Source organism: Ananas comosus, unplaced genomic scaffold (genome assembly GCF_001540865.1).
Source record: "Ananas comosus cultivar F153 unplaced genomic scaffold, ASM154086v1, whole genome shotgun sequence".
Classification (NCBI taxonomy): domain Eukaryota; kingdom Viridiplantae; phylum Streptophyta; class Magnoliopsida; order Poales; family Bromeliaceae; genus Ananas; species Ananas comosus.
The window spans coordinates 1-10,623 of NW_017891691.1; the positions used below are offsets into that span (position 1 = coordinate 1).

The 10,623-nt window shown below is 42.6% G+C and overlaps 1 protein-coding gene and 1 long non-coding RNA gene across 2 annotated transcripts; both read left to right on the forward strand.

Moving 5' to 3' along the window:
* The first annotated feature begins 488 nt into the window (after nt 1-488).
* LOC109705079 lies at nt 489-1,288 on the forward strand. The gene is made up of 3 exons (XM_020225846.1): nt 489-696; nt 783-869; nt 1,125-1,288. Exons 1-3 carry the CDS (start codon nt 505-507, stop codon nt 1,221-1,223), a joined length of 378 nt encoding a protein of 125 aa, XP_020081435.1. The 5' UTR covers nt 489-504; the 3' UTR covers nt 1,224-1,288.
* A 4,867-nt stretch (nt 1,289-6,155) lies between these two features.
* On the forward strand, nt 6,156-6,642 carry LOC109705080. The gene is made up of 2 exons (XR_002214612.1): nt 6,156-6,240; nt 6,345-6,642. It is a non-coding gene; the product is annotated as an uncharacterized LOC109705080 (long non-coding RNA).
* The last annotated feature ends 3,981 nt before the right edge of the window (nt 6,643-10,623 follow it).

Consider the following 10,623-nt stretch of genomic DNA (forward strand, 5'->3'; position numbering starts at 1 on the left):
GAAAAAAGCTTTGCACGAGTGGTCCGTGCTGATGGTAAACTTATCCTCTCAAATTATAGTCTTATATCATTCCTAACCTTTTATAGATTTTTGATTGTTATTGGAAGTTAATTTTCGTAAATTATTAGTTAGATGGCAAAAGAAAAAATAATATATTCAGCCTGAGAGACATGGCACTCTACATAGAAACACTCGAAGAAAGATATGGCAAGACCTTATAATGAGTTTTGCTCAAATTAATTGTAGTCCTTTACATTTATGACAAATTTTAATTTTGATGAAAATATGTTTCAAAATAGCATTTAGTTTTTTACTTACAGAAAAATAGTTGGCAGATTTGGCTCCTTATATCCTGACGTTGCGACAAAAGTCCATCCCGAAAGACCTTTTATCTTTGCTAATTAAATGAAAACAACGATCACTAAATTCTTTCATTGTCATGGGTTGGGTCCTATTCCGGATGAATTTCGAAAATCAAAGACAACTCGTGCTGATTATATTCGAATGCTTTCTGAGACCAAAAAAGAAGCCGAGGAGGAGAAACGTGTAATGCAAGAAGAATTAGCAGATATGAAACAAAAGTATGAAGATATGCACAATGAAATGATGACAATGAAAGCATTAGTAGAATCAATAGGTAAAAAGCCTCAAATATTAGGAGAAGGAATATCATGCATTCCACAAGGCCACAAGCTAGTAAGAATAATTTTTAAGCTATTTTGTCTTTTATGATGTATATGAAAAACTAATATAATATCTAACTTCTTTCTCCTCTAATCTAGAGTGGCACCGCTCTTCCTCATGATGGATCACCTCCTAATAATGGGGCAAGCTCTTCTCACTCTAGTTATGAAGCACCACCAACTCAGGTATTTTGTAATCTTAAATGACTTTTCTTGAATAATTTTATTGAAGTTTAGAATTTTCAATCAAAATTAATTAGTTCTAATTTTTTCCTAATCAATTTAGATGCTAGAGAGATAATTAATAGCTATTGCTACTTTATTAGTTAGTTTAGCTTCTATTTTCGATAAAGTGAAATCACTAGTTGTTTTATTTTTCTCTTTTTAAAGGTATAAACTAATTTTAGAATCCTAAAATTGTTAATTCCAATTATATCGCAGGTACATCGAGTTAAGACTATCCTCCCAAGGAAAGTACAAGTTGTATCAAATATTGTGGTTATCTTCTATCTCTTTTCTTCTATCTCTTATTCTTTCTAAGCTTTCATGATAATTATTTTCTATGCAATATATATATTTTCAAATTGTTACATTTGTTTATTCTTGTATTATTATGTCACGCCCCGGAGTCCCTTTTAGTTTAAAACGTTGCGGAAAAGCGTCTGAATTTTTTTTTTTTTTTTTTTTTTTGAAAACATGACCCCGGAGTATGCCAGATCCGCCACAAATACAGGGAATCCACTGTTCACATGGACAGAGTCTCTCCTGTATTTGCACGGCGTCGCACAAGTACAAAAGTACAAACATGATACAACCACAACCAGATGAACATACAAATGACCAACAGATATACATTCATACACCATTCACCACAGATTCACATTAATACATTCGATATTTAAATATAAATCCACATCTATCAGTTAAAATGTTTCCAACCACAGAAACAAGTTTTGAAATACTAAGATACAAAATCCACAGAAAACCTTTTGAAAACTGGTCCCTACACAGGAACTTTTATCTTTATAAAACGCTACCACGAGGGGTAGAAAACATTTTATTTTACAAAATCCAAAAATCCTTTTATTACATTCATGAAAATCCACATATTCAAATGTAATAAAAATACTGAACCAGGTAAACTATCTAAACTATGTCAACAGAATAGTAAGGGTAGGAACTGAACCAATAACCTAGGTCGGAAGCTCTATCGACCGCTACGAACGTACCTCACATCTCGTCCAATACTCATCGCCTGCAATACCTGAAAAATGGTGGGGGAGGTGAGAACATGTAAGCATGTCTCCCCTCCCAGTGGGTACCGCAAGCCGATGAAGGCGAGAAGTACTCACCGGATCAGGAAGAGCTAAATAACAACAAGGGTCAGTGGAAATATAGTAGCAACAATAATAAGGTAATGAGCAGATATACCGAATACAGTAGCAATAAACTGAAAGAAAGTAAGAACTAAACTGAATAACGGCTACCGCTACTGTAACTGGAACCGAAAGCATACATGAATATCTACTATAGTAGCAAGACAACTATAAAGTAAGAACTGTAAATATGCATGCAACGACTGCTACTATAGACATATGCGTCAATCGGTCAAGAAGTCCAAAAGTACCCAATCTGACCAATGCTCTCTTGGTCAGCACCGCAGACCTCAAGCCAATGCCACTACTACTCTCCAGTGCATATAACCCCTCTAGGGCTCACGGGTTGTCATCATTCAACCACTTTTCCGGAAAAGAACACTCCTTGCGGTGGATCAGACCGCCAGTGTTCGTGAAATGCGACGAGTATCGGGCGATCAATGTAATATGCTCAATGATCAACCATCGGCAACTAGCCGACAATCCTGCCCCCCAGGGCCCATCGACCGCATGGGTCATCATGTAACCAAATCGACTAACCAGGTCACAAGTACAGAGTATGAACTCGACCAATCATGTCACAAGTATAGGGTATGAACTCGACCAATCATGTCACAGATATAGGATATGAACTCGACCAATCATGTCACAAGTATAGGATATGAAACTCGACCAATCATGTCAAATAGTCAATATGAGTAAGGTATAATCATCCGTCGGCAACTAACCGACAATCCCACCCCTCAGGTCTATCGACGCTTAACGTCAGTGCAGACACACACAGGTCGAGGAACGTCACCGAATGAGTACAAATACTGAATACTAGGATCGATCCGACTCAGATCTATCTTCTGATCTCATAGATAATACACGGAATGCTATACTATAAACATGATACAGGGTAATGCAGAATAGCTTACATAGAGCACAAGGAAACATAGTCATCACATAGCAGAATAGATTATACATCCTACGACCATGATCTAAGCATGGAAACGTCTGAGTAGAGTATAATCAAACAACGTGGGTGTAATTGTAAACGATAGAGGTGCAAAGCTCAACATATAAATATGCATGGATAATAACAAAGAGCAAGGGTAAGAAACTCATCACCAAGCGTGCACCACTGTACCAAGTCGCGATCGAAGTACCCACCTATACGTATGTCTGCCGCTGTCTCCTGACTGCAAAAGAATGTCAACCGGGACCTATAGAGGGTCCCACCGTTAGCATCTAACCCACAACTAATAACCACAAGTATCCACAACCCCACAAACAATTCACGAAGCGGTTTCCCAATACCGATTACCGTAACTCGCCGAAGTCCCGAAACCACACTGGGACTCCGTCGGGGCCACTGAATTGTCTCGAAACCACCGACTCATACTACGAGTCACCTGCTGCCCCAAAACATTCCAATTTTGGATGTTTTTGGCAGCAAACACAGATAACACCACTACACAATTATCGTCGGATAATTTATACGATACCGGGTTCCCGAAAGTCTATTTCGACCCGGAACCCACCGTCGCTCACGTTCGTCATCACCGAACCAACAATGTGATGATGGTGACCGCAGCCAACAAGGCTTAGAGATGCCTCAACACAGCAACCAAACGACGTCGGAAGAAATCCGAACCGAAACCGCGTTCTTTCGGCGAATTTCGCCGAAAAACGCATCGAAATCGACTCTTCGATTTCGCAAGAAAAAGCTAACAGATCATGTGGACAATCAGTCCAGAGGTCACCACACACGCGCTATACACTGCCACAGTTGCCACATACAGCACAATTGCACAAAAGCCCCTCACTTTACACAAAAATCCCAATATTTTATGTAATCGGGCCATAACATGTCGTTCACAGCAAACTGAGGACTTCCAAGGTCCGCGCGAGACACGTACTGACAGTCTCGACGTACCGGAGGCCGTGCTCAGATCGAGCGTCACAATGGCTCACTGTGGAGAGCGGGGAGCAACCCGAAGGTTCAGCGAACACGCGCGCAGTCGGGAAATCGCGCCGAACAGGCCGATACGACATCTGCTGATCAAAGTAAGTGAGCACTGTGATCAGAACTGAGCCAACGATCACCGTGCTCACCTTCGGAGGCATCATAACACCCTCGGATCGCCGAGAAACGTGCGCAAGCACGGAATAGGCAGCCGAAAAAGCTCAACAGGTGTCGACACCACCGGCTGGCGGGCCGAAACAGCGGAACGGAGTCTCCCCGTAGATATCAAGGTGAGCACGATGATCAGCAATTTGCTACGATCACCGTGCTCCTTCCCGCAGAGATCGGGGAGGCTCGGGTTGCTCGGAACAGTAACCTACTCAACTAAGCCCTATTTCGGCTTGCCGGACAAGCAATGCTCCGGCTGGCCACCGGCGTCACGGCGGGGTGCGCGCGGGCCAGGAAAGTTCGGGGGAGGTGAGGAGTACAAAGCTCACCTCGGGTGGCGGCTGGAAGCGGCGGAGGCGGCGGCGGAACAGAGGTATGCCCGCACGAGCTAGGGCACGGTCCGGGGGGTGCTGCGGCCACGGCGCGCCGGGGGTGCACGCTGGAGGTCTCCGAGGTGTCTGGAGGGCGGCACTGCCGGCAGGGAGTGCGGAGGCGCGCGGAGGCAGAGATCTCCCAAGCTCGGCCCCTCCGGGTCTGGGCGGCCGCGGCGAGTCCAGGCGCACCACAGCCAACATGGCGGCGGAACAGCGCGACGGCGCCAGAGGTCGAGGGGAAGGTGGCGCGCCCGGAAGGTGGACGCGGCGACGCGCGGGGCGCTGAGCGGCTCAAGCTCGGCCCGTCCGGGTCTCGGCGGGCGCAGAGAGCAAAAGCGGCGGCCGCGACCTCGGGGCGGCGCGACCGGGGAACGACATCGGATGAGTTCTCCGCCAAAGGAAGATGTTTCATAGGTTTAGGTGCCTTCCCGAGCTCGGTAAGCTGAGAAAGGTGGAAAGAAAAGTTGTGGAAGGTGATGGAGGAGGTGAAGAGCGCCAGCTCCGGCTGGCCGGCGGCGTTGCTCAGGTGGCCGGGGCGCGCGCAGGAAGGCAGGAACGTGAGGGAGGCGGTTAAGGAAGGAGAGGGGACCCAGGGTTAGGGTTTCATGTGATGCTAACACTATGATATATAGTACAATTGCAAAAACCCACCTCAGCCCTATATATTATAATTTAGTCCTGCATTGCGCGTAACTTGCGCATAACGCACCACACGCTCGATCTCAAAGCGATTCGGTAACATAAATACAATGATTTTGCGAAGTTCCGATTTGCCCTTCCGACCCCTCAGCCAACATTTTGCGTTTCCCGAAATACCGTCCGTCGGATTTTCGATCCGACAGCTCCATCGGCGTTCAGCACGACGGGGGCATCGAAATACGATTTCGTTTCATACCGATTTGCTTGCCGATTTGCGCACAAATCCGACTCTCTCTCCAAATAATCCATATATCACACATAGGCCTTGGTGGTTCAACAATCCATTAATTCAAACTCGTATTTGAATTCCCTACCACCAGTAGTACTTGAAACATCTCTCACTCCATCTCTAGATCACTTATAACAAAGCACGAGGAGTTTTAAAATGCACGAATAGCAAAGAGCGGAAACCCTCTTTTGTAAAACTCCTATTTCTTGAAAACCGTGCATCGGATCTGAAATCCGTCAGTGCCATTGGTTCCAGAATAGCTGAACCAATTCGAAACGAGCTATTGGATCGCTAGGAACGGAGTTCGATAACCCGCCAGAAAGCCACTTCACGCATTGGCCTCTCCGAAAAACCGAGTTTACTATTCACTTAAGTGAAATTTAAAAATCGCGTAACTTCTCCGTTCTAACTCATTTTCTCCTGAAACTTGACGAGTGCTTATGTAATTAAATTAACAATAAATATCATCAACAGACGAGTTTAGTTGCACTGTAAAAATACTCAGTCCTTACATATTAGATTGTGGCTGAATGTTTACTTAAGAAGTTTAAAAAAGCCTCACAATCATGTAGCACAAGGTTATCTTTTGAGTAAAGACCCAACTACAAAAGTGGGTTTGAATTAGACCAACAATATTGAGATGGATCAAGTCTGATGCGGCAAAAATATCACGCTCAATGAACCACTACTTAGACCTTATGGTGGCTATCAAACTATTGGAGATGCTGTTGGAGCAACTATTGCTTGGCCATATACTTTTGTAAGGAATTATTTCAATAAAATTTTATTTTTTCCAATTATATTTCAATATGTATAGCATATTATATATATATATATCTAATTTGCTCATTGCTTTTTTTATAGGTTAAATGCAAGTAGTGCACGATGCCGTATTTATCTCTACGTCATATATTTTGAAGCTTTTGGAATTAAAGAAGATGATTTGAAGCTTTTGGAATTAAAGAAGATACGGCGCACATTTCTTATCATTTTGTTATGATCACTTTTATATGTTATGATCTTTTGTTATGATCACTTTTATATGTTATTACTTGGATATTGAAGTATTTGTGTTTACAAATATTATCTTAAGGTATTTTGGGATGTTAGATATTTAAACAATTTAAATATGAAATGTATGAGTTGTTTAGTTGTGTTTAAATATGAAATGTATGAGTTGTTTAGTTGATTTGTATTTTTACGTATTGTAATTCTAATTGATCTTGTGATTTTAAATACATAAATTATTTATTATTGTAATTTCAATTGATCTTGTGATTTTAAATGTATAAATGATTTATTATTGAATGATTTTAATGCATTACCATTTAATTTTTAAAATTAGTATAATATTTAGCGACATTTGAATGAGATGTTGTATATTAGATTAAAAATAGCAACATTTAGTAATGTTGGAAGTGAATACTTTATACCAATATTAGCAACATTTAGTAATGTTGGAAATGATTACTTTATACCAATATTAGCAACACTTAGAAATGTTGGAATGATTGGTTTATACTAAATCAGCAACATTTAGTAATGTTGTAAATAATTAATTTATACCAACATATGATAAATGTTGCTAAATCTACTTATACAGCAACAATTGTTATATGTCTCCTTACACTTGTTATTAGCAACATTTTATTCAAATGTTGCTGAAAGAATCACCAACTCAGGCATAGGCAATGTTAAATATTAAATGTTGCTAATAGTTTTAGTATCAAATTTAACTCCTTTAGCAACAATAATATTTGCCCCTAAAACACAAATTTCTTGTAGTGCATATAAATATAGTTCCCAGTGGGTTTGGCCGCCAACTCCGCCGATCTTCCCACTAAGTCTAAGCAGGCACAGATAGATAGATAGCTAGATAGGTAGAAATAAACTGCAACTATATTCTACCATGCTTTCAATGATAAGCAATGCATGCAATGTCCATTTTGCAATATTTTTACTATCATGCTAGTATAATGTCATGAGCATATATGCAACATAGTTATGCAATCTGGCAACATACACTATGTCTACTCAAGTATGAATGCAAATCTGCTATGTCATTCATGTACTTTACCCAATCTTCTTGGCTAACCCGAAGGTTACGCCCTCGACTCACTCTCAAATCTCATAGGTGAGGAGAATCTGCACTTGCACACCGAGACAGTATGCGGGACAACTACGTCTGCCTCTATCGTGAAGTATTCCGGAGACCACTACTTGAGTGGAGCGACCACACCAACTGTAAACAGACTAATGAGTATGATCCAATCCTCACAAGAGGATACCCTATCTACAAGGGTCATAGTGCCTCTGCTGCACAATTCGTAATACACAATTCATTACTCGAGAACTCTACTATCCCTAGAATCATGTCATGTTTACTACTCTAGATTCGATGCCACTCGTTCAATCATTGTAGTAAATGTTTTCTACTAATTGACATGCCACTCGTTTATATTTAGTGTTTCCACTACACTAATCCAAATGCCACTCTTCTAGGCTATCACATGTCCAAGTTCATCTCTTTATGCCACTATAGGATTTCGTGTCACAAGACCCAATCCTCATGCATCCCTAGTCCATGTGTTAAGCCTATAATACTACACTACTAAGAAAGCAAGCAAGGAATTAGAATTGCAACTATCTACTAATCCTATAATGTATAATGTTAATATATGAATATGGTCAACATATAGAACTTAGACATAAAAGGAAACCCGGTTGCTTTGGGATGGACACCCCTCACATTCTTATGCTACGAAGGGGCTAGGGTTCCAATTTCGTAATTTTTTCCTCAGCTTTCCAGGCAAAAACGAAGCCCAAAAACGCCTTTTTCCTCAATATCTCTTGCGTAGCCTCGACGAACCGTCGAACCGAGCGCACGAACACGTTCGTGAACCTAACAATTAGGTTAGAGAGAGGTCAATTGAGATCAAAACCCCGCACAAGCAAAAGCCCTCTTTTGGATGCCCTAGATCTCCATTTTTGCAAAATGCCACCTACAAGCATTTACTCTTGCAATCAATGAGATCAACTACATCTAGGGGTCCACTAGAGTCCAATTAATTGAGTTCCAAAGGATCTAAGCAAGCCCTAATACATCTACCATGAGAGGGCTTGGTGCTTACCTCTACAAGCAAGCTCCAATGGTGAGGAAGAAGATGAAGTGGATGGAAATCCCACTCCTAGCCTTTTTCTCCTTCTTTTCCTTTTTTTCCTTGTTCTTTTTCTCCTTGTTCTTCTTCTCCTTCTAGAGAGAGAAAGGGAGAGAGTGTGAGTGTGTGTTAGAGGGGAATGAGAGAAAGAGAGAGGGGAAATGCCTACTTAACCCCTCTCATTGCCTAATTGCAAAAACACCCCTCCACTTTGCCTCCTGTGCACTGCCCAGACTGGACAGATTTCGAGTGCTGGGACCGGTCCCTCTACGGGAGGACCGGTTCCCGAGAGCAGCCTCACATGCAGAGCCCTCAGGCCAGCCCTTCACGCGTACGGGGACCGGTCTCTCCACCAGGGACCGGTCTCCGAGAGCATGATTTTTGCGCAGAGGCCTCCTACCTCTTTTCCACGCATACGGGGACCGGTCTCTCCCGTCAGGGACCGGTCCCCGAGAGCAAACTTCTGGCAAACCTCTTTCTGCCACTTTCCACACGTACGGGGATCAGTCTCTCCCGCTAGGGGCCGGTCCCAGAGTGCACAAAATCTACATTTGTGCAGATTTGCACTATCATGCTCTCCGAGGTCCCCTCTAATGCACTTTTCGCCTTTTTGACATCTTCGGCCTCTCCGAAGCATACCAACACGACCCTTGGTCGATTTTGGAAGAAGTCCAACTCTCGTATTTCGAGAATTCATTTCCTTATATAGAGTCTCCCCTATATTCGCACGGCATCGCACAAGTACAAGATACAACCACAAGTATGAACATCCACATACAAACACCATTCACATTCGTCACAGATATTCATAAATCCACATCTATTAGTTTAAAACGTTTCCCACTCAGAAACTTATTTTGAAATGCTAAGAATTACGAAAACCAGCAAACCCTTTTTAAAACCGTTTTCCACACGAAAACCTTTTCTTTTAAAACACGCTATCTCGAGGGGTAAAAAACTATTTTCATCTCATGAAAATCATCAATTCTTTATTACATTAACAAAATCTTATTTATCCAATTAAATGAAAGCCAACTGAACTATAATGTCTAAGTGGGAGAAATAGATTAGAAATTAAACCATGATTTACCAGGCCTGAACACTCTACGACTACTAACCATGTGCCTCACGAACCGTCCCGACTTGGACCAGCAACGTCACCTGAAAGGGGGGTGAGGGGTGAAAACATATACACATGTCTCCTCTCTCAGTGGGTACCGCAAGCTGACAAAGGAGGGGAATACTCATCGGCAGAAAGAGATCATCAAGGTCATAAGTAGATATCACAAATACAGTAGCTATAATACTGGAAGGAAAGGGAACCGTAATAGAACATGTAACTACCGCTACTGTAAAGTAGATCAGAATGCATACATGGATATCATAACTACAGTAGTAATGATGCAGCGGTAAACAACAATGCAGAGGAATATAACTAGCCGCTACTGTAATATAGAACAAAGTACGAGTATGCATCAACCAGACGATCAGTCCCAAAAATACCCAATCAGAAACCTAGCATGTCAGTCTGCAGACCTCAAGCCTATGCCACTGCCACTCTACCTATATATAACCCAAGGTAGGCCTGTGGGCTCACAGACTGCATGTAACACACTGGACCTTTGCAAATTGCGAGGTTCGAGTGTTTGGTTGTATTTCGAGCTTTTCCACACTTGGTGGAGGGTTGTAGAATGTATTCCGACCTAAAACGTTCGAAAACTGGAATTCTGGACAAGTCCTGAGAGTTTTTACTCTCGGGGACCGGTCCCTGGAATGAGAGACCGGTTCCCCCAGTGAGCAGTATTGAGGCAGCCTGAGGCAACCGGTCCCTGGCAGGCGAGACCGGTTCCCGAACGCGTCTTCGCGGTGAGAGACCGGTCCCGCGCAGGGAGAGACCGGTTCCCGAACGCTGGTTTTTCGGGTTCGCAGCGAGAGACCGGTCCCAGCTGGGGAGAGACCGGTCCCTCTGGGCGAAAACTGCCCAG

What these genes read in the sequence shown, in the direction of transcription:
- LOC109705079 (XM_020225846.1), top strand. Translation starts at nt 505, where the DNA reads ATGCTTTCTGAGACCAAAAAAGAAGCCGAGGAGGAGAAACGTGTAATG. An exon ending in TTCCACAAGGCCACAAGCTA is followed by an intron (nt 697 to 782) that starts GTAAGAATAATT and finishes CCTCTAATCTAG; the next exon opens with AGTGGCACCGCTCTTCCTCA. An exon ending in ATGAAGCACCACCAACTCAG is followed by an intron (nt 870 to 1,124) that starts GTATTTTGTAAT and finishes ATTATATCGCAG; the next exon opens with GTACATCGAGTTAAGACTAT.